Below are 17,430 nucleotides of genomic sequence, written 5' to 3' on the forward strand. Positions count from 1 at the left end.
AGCAGCTGTGGAGGAGGAGGTGGTGAGGAGGAGGTGCGGCTTGGGGGGTGACCGGAGTTGAACCTCTGGTCGTCGAGGGGGCGGCGGTGTCATTGTCCAGTGGTGCAGAAATGTCAAGTGGGAGTTGATGCCGATAGATAGGAGCCAACATTGGTTGTCCCTGTTAAGACGGTGCCGAGACCGAAGAATCCACCCATATGCACTTGTGCAACCTTTGCCGAAGGAGGTGAATGCCGTACAACTCCACAGGGGATATGAACCCGGCCAAGGCAGTGAAGTGGCTAATGAGATTGTTTTATCCGGGTCACAACCACAAGATGTGGATGCTAGCCAACCCGAGAAAGTGTCGGACTACATGCCACACAATGTTTGTGGTCCTAATACTGGGCAGAGTAGCCAGTCGATAATATTAGCTGGTTCTGGTTTTGCTGATGGGGATGAGGAAGGGGATGAAATGCAGAGGGTGATGGAGGAAGAGGACGAGGATGGATTGGTGGAGGAGCTGGATTCTGAAAATTCTGAGGATGAAGTTGAGTTGCCGATTCCTTCTGCATGGGAGCAGGACATATCCACCTGCCTTACGGTCAACGATGGCCATGAGACTCCATGGCAGTATAATCTGAACCAAGTACAGATAGGGGCTATGTTTGATACAAAGAAAAAATTGAAATACGCGGTGATAAAGTGGGCTATGTCTACGCAGAGGGTTTTCCGGACACACATATCAAGTCCAACAAACTATACCATGAAATGTGTTGAAACAGGTTGTCCTGGGAAGGTGCACGGGCACGTGCCGAAGTATGACATCCACTGGGTTGTCACGATTTTCGTCCCACATAATTGTGTGAGGAAGAACCTGCTGGTGAAGCATCCGGACCTAACTTCAAGTCTCATTGCGCAACTCATGTATACTGAGATAGTAGAGAAGAAAGATATGGAAGCAAAACACATCCAGACAGTAGTGAAGGTCAGATGGAATTATGTCATTCCTTATGGGAAGGCTTGGAGGGCTAAGCAGAAGGCTATGGAGGAAAGCTTTGGGACGTTCTTCGACTTATATGATAATGTTGTCCGTCTCCTTGGCATACTGAAGGAGAGGAATCCCGGCACTTATGTGAACGTACAACACATGAGGTTGTTGAGTATACCAGATTTCAAGGTGTTGAAACGAGTGTTCTTCTCTTTCTCTATGTGCATCGAAGCTTTCCGGCATTGTCCTCCTGTTATGTTTGTGGATGGTACATTCCTGACCGGTCAGTATAGAGGGCAAATCCTGGCTGCTATTGGTGTGGATGGGATCAATCAAATCATCCCACTTGCCATGGCATTTGTGGAGGGTGAGAACTTTCCCCGCTGGGTATGGTTCTTCCGGCAAGTGAAAATTGCCATCGTGAAGGACCGACCAAATGTGTGTGTCATTCATGACAGACATGCTGGTATATTGAAGGCCGTGAAGACACTACGTAATCCAGCAGTTGACGAACCAACACCTTGGAGGGACATGCAGAGCCGGTGGTGCATGCGCCATCTTGGGGCTAATTTTTTCTCACAGTTCAAGAACAAGCGGTTGATGAACTTGTTCAAAAAATTATGCAAGAAGAGCCAGCAACGCAAATATGGATTTATTTGATCAAAACTAGATGAGTTCACTAAGAAGCGGGTCTGTGCGAAAAAGAAAATGGAAGAAGACCAGGTTAAATTAGCAGCACTCATCGCGGAGCTAGAGGAGCCACTAGGTCTTTGTGACTTGCCAGCAATTGACCCTCCTAATACTAAGAGAAAGAAGGGAAGGGCAATAAAGAATTTTTCTGAGTGGATAGAGAAAGAGCCTCCAGTGAATTGGTCTTTGCTGCATGACACACATGGAGCTAGGTATGGCCACATGAAAACCAATCTTGCAGAGGTGTATAACTTTGTGCTGAGAGGGAATAGAGCATTGCCACATTGTGAAGGCTGTATTCCATGGCACTTTGAGATATTTCAGAGAAAGGCACAAGTTAGCAAAGAAGCATATTGAAGATAATTAGAACATACCTTATTGTAGCCGTGTCATGGAATACATGGCAAAGAAGATAGAGAAAGCAAAGAAGCACACTGTCAGACTCATAGGGAATCAAGAAAGGAGGTATGAGGTTCAGCTTCCTACCGATGGTTTTGGTTCTGGACATGAGATGAAGACAAACGAGGTAAAAATTGCAACGGAATTTTATCCAACGTGTGAGTGTACATGCAACAAACCGAAGTTGTTGCACCTACCTTGCTCTCATGTGTTGGCTGCCTGTGGCCAGATTAAGTTGGATGCTATCTCCTTCGTGTACCCATACTATTTAAAAAAGGCAGTGTTGAACACATGGACAAGTGAGATGACAGGGTTTAGATTCGTCGGCAATTTCAACAAGGTAAGCGACGGTGAGAGAGTATACATTCCTCATCCAGACCTTCGGTGAACAAGTAGGGGAAGACGAAAGGCCCGTCGCATCCGAAACGATATGGACCAATCTGAAGCTGGTGGAGCAACCAGACAATGTTTGTTATGCGCGGCTTATGGGCATAGGATGAAATATTGTCCCGACCTGAACAAAGATGGCGCTTCCACATCGACGACTGCGACAAGAGGAGCAAGAGGCAGACATGGTCGTGGCAGTCGAGGCCGAAGGGGTGGATGAGGAAGAAATAACTCACAAGCTATATAATGTGTCGTAGTGGGTTTTAATTTGTAATATGCCAGGACTATGTTTTAATATGTAATATGTTAGGACTATGTTTTAATATGTAATGTGTCGTACTGTATTTCAATATGTAATATGTCAGGACTATGTTTTAATTTGTAATATGTGAGGACTATGTTTAATTTGTAATATGTCGTACTATGTTTTAATTTGTAATATGTTTGTACTATGTTTTATTTGCACCTGAGATTTGTTGTTTGAATTTAAGATATGTCTTCGTATCTGTTGCTTAACGGTAACATCGATAGAAAGCATCGGGGCGCCTTTATGGAAGCGGGGAACAACTTAGACGTGTTGGTCACTCGTACCCCAAAGACTAACTGGATGATACACGATTCATGGGTTGATAGGTATGTGTGCATATAATAGAATCCATATAATGGCTTACTATGTTTGTCATACTTTTCATAGCCGCTAAAAATCTCTTTATTTTGTAGGTTAAATTGGGTTGGACTTCTACCCTTGTCACGACTGGTTGAGGGTACATTGGATGAGTGGGTTGATGGTCCAGACTTAGATGAGGCAGGTGAACCATTGCAGTTACACAAGAGGCAAGTGAAACGTTTCTCCTACGACAAGTCACTCCTGATTTTTTTTCAAAACTATGACATATTTTATAGCATTTTCGGAAACTATAGCATGATTTGGATAAAAATCAAAAGTAGCACCCCGTCGGCCACGCGCTGGCCGAAATGGGAGTTTTCGGCCACCTCTAGGCCGAAGTAGACTTTTCGGCCTTCCCTTGGCCGAAATGGTGGGGACCTGGTGATACGTCTCCAACGTATCTATAATTTTTGATTGTTCCATGCTATTATATTATCTAGCTTGGATGTTTTATATGCATTTATATGCTATTTTATATGATTTCTGGGACTAACTTATTAACCTAGAGCCTAGTGCCAGTTTCTATTTTTTCCTTGTTTTTGAGTTTTACAGAAAAGGAATACCAAACGGAGTCCAATTGACGTGCCAATTTTTGACGATTTTTTATGGACCAAAAGATGACCCCGGAGTAGAAGAGTTGGGCCAGGAGAGTCCCGGGCTGCCCACGAGGGTGGGGGCGCGCCCACCCCCTGGGCGTGGGCCCCTGCCTCGTGGACAACTCGGAGACCCCCCCCTGACGTGAGACCTATGCCAAAAAATCCTATAAATACTGAAACCTCCAGAAAACACAATAGATCGGGAGTTCCGCCGCCAGAAGCCTCCGTAGCCACTGAAAACCAATCTAGACCCGTTCCGGCACCATGCCGGAGGGGGCAATCCCTCTCCGGTGGCCATCTTCATCATCCCGGTGCTCTCCATGATGAGGAGGGAGTAGTTCTCCCTCGGGGCTGAGGGTATGTACCAGTAGCTATGTGTTTGATCTCTCTCTCTCTCTCGTGTTCTTGAGGTGATACGATCTTGATGTATCATGAGCTTTGCTATTATAGTTGGTTCTTATGATATTTCTCGCCCTCTACTCTCTTGTAATGAATTGAGGTTTCCCTTTGAAGTTATCTTATCGGATTGAGTCTTTAAGGATTTGAGAACACTTGATGTATGTCTTGCCATGCGTATCTGTGGTGACAATGGGATATCAAGTGATTCACTTGACGTATGTTTTGGTGATCAACTTGCGGGTTCCGCCCATGAACCTATGCATAGGGGTTGGAACACGTTTTCGCCGTGATTCTCCGGTAGAAACTTTGGGGCACTCTTTGAGGTCCTATGTGTTGGTTGAATAGATGAATCTGAGATTGTGTGATGCATATCGTATAATCATACCCACGGATACTTGAGGTGACATTGGAGTATCTAGGTGTCATTAGGGTTTTGGTTGATTTGTGTCTTAAGGTGTTATTCTAGTACGAACTCTAGGGTTGTTTGTGACACTTATAGGAATATCCCAACAGATTGATTGGAAAGAATAACTTTGAGGTGCTTTCGTACCCTACAATAATCTCTTCGTTTGTTCTCCGCTATTAGTGACTTTGGAGTGACTCTTTGTTGCATGTTGAGGGATAGTTATGTGATCCAATTATGTTATTATTGTTGAGGGAACTTACACTAGTGAAAGAATGAACCCTAGGCCTTGTTTCAACGCATTGCAATACCGTTTGTGCTCACTTTTATCATTAGTTACCTTGCTGTTTTTATATTTTCAGATTGCAAAAACCTTTATCTACCATCCATATACCACTTGTATCACCATCTCTTCGCCGAACTAGTGCACCTATACAATTTACCATTGTATTGGGTGTGTTGGGGACACAAGAGACTCTTTGTTATTTGGTTGGAGGGTTGCTTGAGAGAGACCATCTTCATCCTACGCCTCGTACGGATTGATAAACCTTAGGTCATCCACTTGAGGGAAATTTGCTACTGTCCTACAAACCTCTGCACTTGGAGGCCCAACAACGTCTACAAGAAGAAGGTTGTGTAGTAGACGTCACCTGGCTGAAACGGAACTTTTTGGTCAAGTGTAGGCTGAAATAGACTTTTTGGTCAAGTTTAGGCCGAAAAGTCCTTTTTGGTCTCGTGTAGGCCGAAGTTGCATGGCTCATACATTAGGCTCAAATGTATTTTCCCGCCACCCGTTTCCCGCCAACCCCTTCCCGCCATATGTTGCCGCCACCCGTTTCCCGCCAACCCCTTCCCACCATATGTTCCCGCCACCCGTTTCCGGCCAACCCTTTCCCGCCATACCACAGTCATTCTTTCCCGCCATTTTCTCCTCTCTATCTATAAAACACCCTTCAGGCGGAGGTGGATAAGCATTCCAGTGTAGTGTAGTCGAGATGTCCCATTATCCATTCGATCGTAGTTTTCACCCTGAGATGAGCAGGACTCTTCTGAGTCTAGCTACCGATTCCAGGATGGACAATAGGATAGTTCCATGGGACGAACTCACCGGTAGTGACACCATAATAAATGAGTTGGCTCACGAATTACATAGGTCTGGGTGGCCTGAAAGGACCTATGAGGAGGTACGTAAAGAACTTCTGAGGTTGCATGAAAGGTGGAAGAAGGTGGTGGAGCCGAAGAGTGAAACTTTCAGAAGGAATGCAGTAAAGAATACATTTTTGATGGACTGAGGAGAGCGGACGAAGATGATATCTTCATGCTGCCGCTTCCAGGTTCTGCATCGTCGAAGGGCAAGAGTTCTGCATCCTCGAAGGGCAAGAGTTCTGCATCGACCAAGGGAAAGAGTTCTGCATCGACGGAGGGCAAGAGGACCGCATCATCGAAGGGCAAGAGGGCTGTATCAATGGAGGATGACGACGATGACTTCATGTAGTATGTAAGATGTATTCTAGTTGTACTGTTTCATTCAGATGTACTTGCATTATTAGTTTGTACTGTATTATTGTAGGGCATTATATTCTATTTGAATTTCATTTGAATTTCGGTTGTAGTCTCTTTGGAAATGTAACTGGGATAAGAATGCGAATTAATATTAATATGTCTCTCGCATACATAAAACAATATATGTCTCCTGGTCAGATAGAAGCAAGTGTGATAGTAACACATACATGAAGCATGTCTCATACATAAATATTGACTCACAACTGCGAATAGTCTGAAACTAACATAGATAATGAGTCATACATAGATAGATAAGCATATCACTACGGGGGACGACGACGAGTCTGGGTCTTCCTTGGGCGAGGACCGGAAGGCGATAAGCGCTGACGCAGTGGATGAGGCTCGCGATAACCACGACCATAGTTAACCTCGTCTGTCACGGTCTGTGTCTCCTGCATCGATGGTGGTGGTGGAGTGTGAAACACTGTCTGCGAGAAGCCATAAATGTTTGTAGCTTAGTCATCATCCTCGCCGTCGCCCTCAAAGTACGAAGCACCACCACTAAGCATCGGTGAGCACTGAATGCATGAACGGTTGCGACTAGTTGCCGCCTATGGTAAAGTAAAACATGTAAAATCGATACAAATGCATGAACGAAGCACCACAATAAGCATAAGTGACAACTGAGAATGCAGGAATGATTACTACACTATTGAAAAGAATGTAGTGAGTAGTGTTGCCTAGTTCCATCTGCTGATGCCAGTAAGCGCTCCCTAGCTATGAAGGAGGTGGCTAATGCCAGGAAGAGCTCCCTGGCTGTGAAGGAGGTGGCAGATGTGAGGAAGAACTCCCTGGCTGTGAAGGATGAGGTTCTGCACGGTGCACAGAGGATCGTGGTTCTGAATGGTGCACAGAGGGTCGTGGTTCTGAATGTTGTACATAGGGACGTGGCAGATGATGTGCTGGAGGAGGAAGTGCAACATCCGAAGACCGTCTACACGTAACATCTGCGTAAATCCCGCACGGCTTGTCATCAAGACGCCTCAACCATGAGACGCCCTCTCGCGGTGGGATGGTTTCTCCCCTCTGAAAGTGCTGCATTAAGGCGGAAACCTCCTCTCGCGCCTGTACTGTCAAGTCACCCTGTACACGAAGAGTTAACCAATTATATCCTCGTTGTATGATAGACACCACGAATAGATTACCAAGAGAATATGTCCAAGTTAACAAAAGACTTAACATATGAGAACCAAGGCACGTACCGCGTGGTGTCTGGTTCCCACAACAGAGGCAGTTGGGTACATATCGCTGGTGAGAGGGGCTTCGATTTGATCAGGAGCAGCTAATGGAACCAAGTAGATCCTCGTGGTATGCCGGTAACGCTGCAGATACAACCCGAACATTTCCCAGTTAAAGGGCCGAACCTCACCCCAGATATTTGTCGGCGCGGTAGTCCATTCGTCAACGTAGGGGGTAATGCTCTTAAGCCAATAAGCCATGGACTTTTTTCCTACTAGGCGACTGTCCCTGAGATTGACATGCGCGATACATGATTAGGTATATTATGAATGCAGAGCTGAAAACTAAAATAGTATTAGTACTTACTTGTGCACGTGTTCTGGCAACTGTGGAATATATGGGATCTCAGGCTCTTGATATAGACCGAACTGTCTCATCACCTATGAAGAGCCATCTCCTCAACCGTCACGTCGAACACCAACTTAGCCTTGGTCATCCAATAGTGGCTATCTCTAGTGCACAATCCAAAAATCCCAACTGGGCACCTCGATGATATAGCCTCAGGCGAGTATGGCTCCCAGATAACTTGATCCTCGTGCAAACTATCAAACTGCACTGTGAAGGACGGGTAGCATCCCCTAACCTGGCTATGCGCAAACTGTCTCTGTGCATGACAATAATTAAGAATTAGTAATACTATTGAATGGCAAGAAATAGTGGAATTAATTGTTATTTAATATAAAAGTACCTCTCGCCGTGCCCAAACAGATCCCATAGTAGGAAAGTCGTCGATAGCAGGCACATAAGCCCCAGCTAAGTCCTCCAAACCAAAAGGTTTATCAACGTAGACATAGGGTCGTCCAATAGGGAATCTCTCGTATGACCAGAGCTGCAACACTAATGGACATCCAACAAGACTAGATTTTCTAGACTTCAACAAGCAAGCTTTGCACAGGCCTCTATACGTAGCCGCTAATACAGCAGAACCAAAACTCCTCTGCAGAATATCCCCAGGGCAACGTGCGTCAGCTATCTCTCGTGCAATACCGATGAGTCGTGCATCGACAGTGGTCATGTCGTTCTCCGTAAACATCGTCTTGCCGAACAGTCAAAGAATATATGCCTCTAGGGACCGGTCAATCTGTACCTCTGACAACTGAACATCGGGATATCCTAACGAGACAATCTACATAGAAACGTAATGATTGTATGAACATCGGGAACTAAAAACAACAAAATTTGTTGAAGTGGCCTTAAAGGTTACCCGTAACTGGCTCAACCATCTAAAAAGAGGCCCGTGAGGATCATTGTCTATGGCCCTACCAGTTGGCACCGCAGCGAAAAAATGGGTCTGCATCGCTGCTTGCCAACCAGATTCTGCCTCTAAGGGACCTATGGCAGCACCGGCCAGAGGTAATCCCAACAAGTAAGACACATCCTGTAAAGTAGGCGCCATCTCTCCCCAGGGAAAGTGAAACGTATGTGTCTCTGGTCTCCATCTATCTACTAAGTAGGTAAGGAGTGACTTGTCATAAGAGAAACGTTTCACTTGCCTCTTGTGTAACTGCAATGGTTCACCTGCCTCATCTAAGTCTGGACCATCAACCCACTCATCCAATGTACCCTCAACCAGTCATGCCAAGGGTAGAAGTCCAGCCCAATTTAACCTACAAAATAAAGAGATTTTTAGGGTCTATGAAAAGTATGACAAACATAGTAAGTCATTATATGGATTCTATTATATGCACACATACCTATCAACCCATGAATCATGTATCATCCAGTTAGTCTTTGGGGTACAAGTGACCAACACATCTAAGTTGTTCCCCGCTTCCATAAGGGCGCCCCGGTGCTTTCTATCGATGTTACCGTTAAGCAACGGATATGAAGACATATCTGCAATTCAATTAACAAATTTCAGGTGCAAATAAAATATAGTACAAACATATTACAAATTAAAACATAGTACGGCACATTACAAATTAAACATAGTCCTGACTTATTACAAATTAAAACATAGTCCTGACATATTACAAATTAAAACATAGTCCTGACATATTACATATTGAAACACAGTACGACACATCACATATGTTTTACCCTGACATATTACATATTAAAACATAGTCCTGACATATTACAAATTAAAACCCACTACGACACATTATATAGCGTGTGAGTTCTTTCTTCCTCGTCTGCCCCTTCGGCCTCGACTGCCACGACCATGTCCGCCTCTTGCTCCTGTTGTTGCAGTCGTCGATGTGGAAGCACCATCTTTGTTCAGGCCGGGACAATATTTCATCCTATGCCCATAAGCCGCGCATAACAAACATTGTCTGGTTGCTCCACGAGCTTCAGATTGGTCCATATCGTTCCGGATGCGACGGGCCTTTCATCTGCCCCTACTTGTTCGCCGAAGGTCTGGATGCGGAATGTATACTCTCTCACCGTCGTTTACCTTGTTGAAATAGCCGACGACTCTAAACCATGTCATCTCACCTGTCCATGTGTTCAGCACTGCCTCTTTTAAATAGTATGGGGGCACGAAGGAGATAGCATCCAACTCAATCTGGCCGCAGGCAGCCAACACATGAGAGCAAGGTCGGTGCAACAACTTCGGTTTGTTCCATGTACACTCACACGTTGGATAGAATTCCGTTCCAATTTTTACCTCGTGTGTCTTCACCTCATGTCTAGAACCAAAACCATCGGTAGGAACCTGAACCTCATACCTCCTTTCTTGATTCCCTATGAGTCTGACAGTGTGCTTCTTTGCTTTCTCTATCTTCTTTGCCATGTATTCCATGACACGGCTACAATAAGGTGTGTTCTGATTATCTTCAATATGCTTCTTTGCTAACTCGAGCCTTTCTCTGAAATATCTCAAAGTGCCATGGAATACAGCCTCCACAATAGCTGTGAGTGGCAGTGCTCTATTCCCTTTTAGCACAAAGTTATACACCTCTGCAAGATTGGTTGTCATGTGGCCATACCTAGCTCCATGTGTGTCATGCAGCAAAGACCAATTCACTGGAGGCTCTTTCTCTATCCACTCAGAAAAATTCTTTATTGCCCTTCCCTTCTTTCTCTTAGTATTAGGAGTGTCAATTGATGGCAAGTCACAAAGACCTAGTGGCTCCTCTAGCTCCGCGATGAGTGCTGCTAATTTAACCTGATCTTCTTCCATTTTCTTTCTCGCACGGACCTGCTTCTTAGTGAACTCATCTAGTTTTGACCAAATAAATCCGTATTTGCGCTGCTGGCTCTGCTTGCATAATTTTTTGAACAAGTTCATCAACCGCTTGTTCTTGAACTGTGAGAAAAAATTAGCCCCAAGATGGCGCATGCACCACCGGCTCTGCAAGTCCCTCCAAGGTGTTGGTTCGTCAACTGTTGGATTACGTAGTGTCCTCACATCCTTCAATATACCAGCATGTCTATCATGAATGCCACACGCGTTTGGTCGGTCCTTCACGATGGCAATTTTCACTTGCCGGAAGAACCATACCCAGCCGGGAAAGTTCTCACCCTCCACAAAAGCCATGGCAAGTGGGATGATTTGATTGTTCCCATCCACACCAATAGCATTCAGGATTTGCCATCTATACTGACCGGTCAGGAATGTACCATCCACAAACATAACAGGAGGACAATGCCGGAAAGCTTCGATGCACATAGTGAAAGAGAAGAACACTCGTTTCAACACCATGAAATCTGGTATACTCAGCAACCTCATGTGTTGTACGTTCACATAAGTGCCGGGATTCCTCTCCTTCAGTATGCCAAGGAGACGGACAACATTATCATATGAGTCGAAGAACGTCCCAAACCTTTCCTCCATAGCCTTCTGCTTAGCCCTCCAAGCCTTCCCATAAGGAATGACATAATTCCATCTGACCTTCACTGCTGTCTGGATGTGTTTTGCTTCCATATCTTTCTTCTATACTATCTTAGTATACATGAGTTGCGCAATGAGACTTGAAGTCAGGTTCGGATGCTTCACCAGCAGGTTCTTCCTCACACAATTATGTGGGACGACAATGGTGACAACCCAGTGGATGTCATACTTCGACACGTGCCCGTGCACCTTCGCAGGACAACCTGTTTCAACACATTTCACGGTATAGTTTGTTGGACTTGATATGTGTGTCCGGAAAACCCTCTGCGTAGACATAGCCCACTTTATCACCGCATACTTCAATTTTTTCTTCTTATCAAACATAGCCCCTATCTATACTTGGTTCAGATTATACTGCCATAGAGTCTCATGGCCATCGTTGACTGTAAGGCAGGTGGATATGTCCTGCTCCCATGCAGAAGGAATCGGTACCTCAACTTCATCCTCAGAATTTTCAGAATCCAGTTCCTCCACCAATCCATCCTCGTCCTCTTCCTCCATCACCCTATGCATTTCATCCCCTTCCTCATCCCCATCAGCAAAACTAGAACCAGCTAATATTATCGACTGGCTACTCTGCCCAGTATCAGGACCACAAACATTGTGTGGCACGTAGTCTGACTCTTTCTTGGGTTGGCTAGCATCCACATCTTGTGGTTGTGACCCAGATAAAACAATCTCATTAGCCACCTCACTGCCTTGGCCGGGTTCATACCCCCTGTGGAGTTGTACGGTATTTTTCTCCTTCGGCACAGGTTGCATAAGTGCATATGGGTGGATTCTTCAGTCTCGGCAGCGTCTTAACAGGGAAAACCAATGCTGGCTCCTATCTATCGGCATCAACTCCCACTTGACATTTTTATAGGATTTGGTCCACAATGCATGAATATTAACGGAACATACTTCAGGATCCAGCCCGAAACTAGTTGTCAACCAGTACTTCAACTGTCTAATGTCCAGTCTGTCTGGGTCTGCTAGTGTCATGACGCCTGTTTTGAACTTGCTAATACCAACCCCAGACTCATTATATCAAACATTACCAGTGCCGTAGTAAACATTCAAATTTACCGATTCAGACATTGTCATCTTCTCATTAATCACAACGAACACTAATATTACCCGCTACACGAACTATGCGCTAAAATGCCTCCACAAATATATTAGCACTAAAATTCGCAATATGACTTATATACACTAACTAAACTATACAATTTAGATAAAATCAATTTGTGATGACATGGTTATACCTTCAAAGCGTGTGTCCCTAGCTTCTTGCTCCTCTCTTCGACTCAGCGACACCGGCCACCTCGCAGAGTTCTTGCACCACCGGACAACGACACCGCCGCCCCCTCGACGACCGGAGGTTCAACTCCGGTCACCCCCCAAGCCGCACCTCCTCCTTACCACCTCCTCCTCCACAGCTGCTGCTCCTCCTCACCACCACCTACTGCCCAACCCCACGTCCTCCTCCCCACCATGGCTCCTCCTCCCCACCATGGCTACTCCTCCCCAAACACATCAAAAACTATCCCATAGCAAGAAATAACACTGTAGGCTGTCGGGGATTGCTACGATCTATCGATTCTATGGCTTGGATGTGAAAATGGGTGGCAAATGGAGGAGATCGGAGTGGGGTGGCGACCTACAGAGAAGAACTGGGAGAGAGAACGAGAGAAAGAAGAACAGAGGCGACAGGAAGAAGACGGGCGCGGCGCTGGCTTATCCAGCCTTTTCGGCCGATGGATGGCCGAAAACTACTTCGGCCTATGGGCGGCCGAAAACGGCCCAATTCGGTCAGCTGGTGTCCGAAGCTACTATTTTTGGCTGGGCCACCGCCGATGCCATGTCTTCGGCCCAGAAAAGCCCGTCTTCGGTCAACCCGGGGCCGAAGACCCCTTTTCGGCCAAAGTTTAGCCGAAAACACCCTTTTCAGCCCAAGCAAGGCCGACAGGGTCATACTTTTGAAATTTTCCCATTTTGTCCTATAGTTTTCAAATTTGCTTCAAAAAACATGATAGTTTTGAAAAAAAACTGCCTGCTTAGTAGATAGATGGTGACTAGAGACACATACGTTTCACTTTTCCTGGGGAGAGATGGCGCCTACTTTACAGGATGTGTCTTACTTGTTGGGATTACCTCTGGCCGATGCTGCCATAGGTCCCTTAGAGGCAGAATCTGGTTGGCAAGCAGCGATGCGGACCCGTTTTTTGGCTGCGGTGCCGACTGCTAGGGCCATAGACAACGATCCTCACGGGCCTCTTTTTAGATGGTTGAGCCAATTTCAGGTAACCTTCACGGCCACTTAAACAAATGTTGTTTTTTTAGTTCCCCGATGTTCATACAATCATTACGTTTCTATGTAGATTGTCTTGTTAGGATATCCCGATGTTCAGTTGTCGGAGGCACATATTGACCGGTCCCTAGAGCCATCTATTCTTTGGCTGTTCGGCAAGACGATGTTTACGGAGAACCACGTGACCACTGTCGATGCACGACTCATCGGTATTGCACGAGAGATAGCTGATGCACGTTGCCCTAGGGATATTCTGCCGAGGAGTTTTGGTTCTGCTATGTTAGCGGCTACGTACAGAGGCCTGTGCAAAGCTTGCTTGTTGAAGTCTAGAAAATCTAGTCTTGTTGGATGTCCATTATTGTTGCAGCTCTGGTCATACGAGAGATTCCCTATTGAACGACCCTATGTCTACGTTGATAAACCTTTTGGTTTGGAGGACTTAGCTGGGGCTTATGTGCCTGCTATCGGCGACTTGCCTACTATGGGATCTGTTTGGGCACGGCGAGAGGTACTTTTATATTAAATAAAATTAATCCCACTATTTCTTGCCATTCATTTAGTATTACTAATGCTTAATTGTTGTCATGCACAGAGACAATTTGCGCATAGCCAGGTTAGGGGATGCTACCCGTCCTTCATGACACAGTTTGATAGTTTGCACGAGGATCAAGTTATCTGGAAGCCATACTCGCCTGAGGCTATATCATCGAGGTGCCCAGTTGGGATTTCTGGATTGTGCACTAGAGATCGGCACTATTGGATGACCAAGGCTAAGTTGGTGTTCGAGCGTGACGGTTGAGGAGATGGCTCTTCGTAGGGTGATGAGACAGTTCGGTCTATATCAAGAGCCTGAGATTTCAGATATTCCACAGTTGCCAGAACACGTGCACAAGTAAGTACTAATACTATTTTAGTTTTCAGCTCTGCATTCATAATATACCTAATCATGTATCGCGCATGTCAATCTCAGGGACAGTCGCCTATGAGGAAACAAGTCCATGGCTTATTGGCTGAAGAGCATTACCCCTTACGTTGACGAATGGACTATCGCGCCAACAAATATCTGGGATGAGGTTCGGCCCTTTAACTGGGAAATGTTCGGGTTTTATTTGCAGCGTTACCGGCATACAACGAGGATCTACTTGGTTCCATCATCTGCTCCTGATCAGATCGAAGCCCCTCTCACCAGCGATATGTACCCAACTGCCTCTGTTGTGGGAACCAGACACCACGCGATACGTGCCTTGGTTCTCATATGTTAAGTCTTTTGTTAACTTGGACATATTCGCTTGGTTATCTATTCGTGGTGTCTATCATACAACGAGGATATAATTGGTTAACTCTTCATGTACAGGGTGACTTGACAGTACAGGCGCGAGAGTAGGTTTCCGCCTTAATGCAACACTTTCAGAGGGGAGAAACTACCCCACCGCGAGAGGGCGTCTCATGATTGAGGCATCTTGATGACAAGCTACGCGGGATTTACGCAGCTGTTACATGTAGACGGTCTTCGGATGTTGCACTTCCTCCTCCAGCCACGAGACGGGGTGACCGAAAACCAGCCATGAGATGGTTTCATCGGATGCTCGTGATCAAATCGAAGCCCCTCTCACGAGCGATATGTACCCAACTGCCTTTGTTGTGGGAACTAGACACCACGCGATACGTGTAGACGGTCTTCGGATGTTGCACTTCGGCCTAGAGGTGGCCGAAAACTCCCATTTCGGCCAGCGCGTGGTCGACGGGGTACTACTTTTAATTTTTATCCAAACCATGCTATAGTTTCCGAAAATGCTATAAAATATGTCATAGTTTTGAAAAAAAAAATCGTCGGCACGCTGTTCCTGTGCGGGAGCTGCGTCAGCTACGCGCTCTGGTTCGTCGTGCAGGCTAAGGTCGCCAAGGTGTTCCCGTACCGGTACTGGACCACGGCGCTCACGTGCCTCGTGGGCTGCCTGCAGTCCGCCCTGCCCGTCTCCGTGCCGATCATCGTCGCCGCCGGCGACGTATATGGATGGGCGCCCATGTGGACGCTGCGCTGGGACCTGCAGCTGGCCACGGTGGTCTACTCCGGGGTGTTCAACACGGGCGTCACGTTCGTGCTCGTGTCCTGGGCGGTGGAGCGCCGCGGGCCGGTGTACCCGGCCATGTTCAACTCCCTGTCGCTCGTCGCCACCACCGCCGTCGACGCCGTCGTGTTCTGCACCGACGCCTGCCTTGGTGGGGTGCTGGGGGCGGCGCTCGTCGTCGTCGGCCTCTGCGCGTTCCTGTGGGGCAAAAGCAAAGAGGTCGCGGCTGCTAAGGCGATCAATGCCGAGCAGTAGCTGCGGCATGCATGAGACGCCGACGATTGTGTAGCGATTTATCCAACCTAGGTACAGATGGGATTACTCAACCGTAGTAGTAACCTGAGATCATATCGCACAATGTTATGTGCTAGTCCGTCACGTTCGGTATGATTCAGATACAAGCATAGACAGAAATAATCACAAACAGACGTTCAGCACATATGTGTAGAGCATTCACAGACGGTTGTTTTCATCCTTATATGCCAACTGAATCCAGTGACACCATGTGTGCAGTATGTGCCAACGGAAAAAAGAATGCACAAGTAGTGTATGCAATTATGCATACCTGCTTCATTATAACTTGTTAACCATCATATTCATAGGATAGTAAAAAAATGGAGTATCTATTTAGTACTCGACGTGCTTCAATCAAATTTTGTGACAAATAAAGAGAGGGCATGTGTTTTTCCTTTTTACCTAGGGCTGAAATTAATTTTATCATTCAACAGTAGTACAATACCATTTTCTTACTAGAGGGTGGGTCCTTTGTGGAAGGAGAGCACATGCTCTCACACAAGAACTCAAAGGAAAGAGCAACTTGCCCCCTGACCTTTTCATGAAGGAACCCAACAGAGAAACTAGATTACAATTGGGTCTGGAAACTACCCCCAACGCAAAACCAATTGCATTGACGTCGGAGATGAACCACTTGGTTCGATGCAATCATCATTGCCTTCAAACCATAGGCAAAGCTTGTTGGAGAAGGACACCATAGACTCTGGATCGAAGTGATACTACCTTCCTTTTGACAATCATGGTTGGGATGAAGACATGAGCGTTAGCTTCAATGCAAGCACCGATGGTAACGAATTGTTGTCCGAACACTAAACTCTAGTAATCCACCTCCCCTCCGTCGTTGCACCACCGAGATGACAAGAAGAGAGGAGGGGGAGAGACTGAAGCTCCTCCAGATCAGGGGCGACTAGGGCCTCCGGCCTAATCATCTCCCCGACTCGTCAGAGTAGAGAGGGCGATGGCGGCAATAACGGCTCGTCCCCATGTATCTGGCTAAGAGGTGCTAGCATAGGAGTGTAATGAGCCTCTTTGACCCTCTATCTCACCTATGAATGAGAGGGAGAGGAGGTTGAGGAAGAATCAGGATAGATCTAGATCCGACCACCTCTTTATTTTGGCAGGAGAAGCAGATGAAAGTAAAATCTACTATTACACACGGGCACACCCTCTCCCTCCCTTTCCGGTCGACAACATGGGCAGAGGAGGGAGGAATAAGGGCGGCCGGAGTCCATGGCATGAGCCGAATTTACTCGTAGTCTACGTCAATGAGAGAGGGGAAGATTCTCATTGGTGAACACTACATGAACTTACAAATCCCTTCTTTTCTGCAGGTTCAATAGTAGTTTATTTCATAATAATAGAGTTACAATCTAGAGGCAAGAGCTCCTCAATACACGGGAGACCACTTTCGAGCCACACTATTGTGGCCTGCTTTGAACGACTATACCTTGCCATGCATTCTGCAATTCTGTTTTGAGTTCTATTTAGCTTATGTGGAATAAACTCTCTATCGATTATTAAAGACTTAATCTCAACAACTAAATGACCATAATCCGAACGATCCAAACTTGACCCAGAGAGATAGGAGAGGGCGGTCGAAGAGTCTAACTGCACCAGAACAAA

At 46.2% G+C, this 17,430-nt stretch overlaps 1 protein-coding gene across 1 annotated transcript in view; it reads left to right on the top strand.

The window, feature by feature from the left end:
- The window catches only part of LOC147968098 (WAT1-related protein At5g64700-like), a 38,017-nt gene extending 22,249 nt beyond the window's left edge, over positions 1-15,768 (top strand). Inside the window, exon 6 of the mRNA XM_087523387.1 lies at positions 15,273-15,768. Coding sequence (XP_087379513.1) covers positions 15,273-15,768 — 496 coding nt within the window. The remainder of the gene's footprint in view (positions 1-15,272) is intronic.
- Positions 15,769-17,430: the final 1,662 nt, after the last annotated feature.

The sequence above is a fragment of the Triticum urartu genome, chromosome 5A (genome assembly GCF_056163025.1).
Source record: "Triticum urartu cultivar PI428250 chromosome 5A, HENAU_Tu73, whole genome shotgun sequence".
Classification (NCBI taxonomy): domain Eukaryota; kingdom Viridiplantae; phylum Streptophyta; class Magnoliopsida; order Poales; family Poaceae; genus Triticum; species Triticum urartu.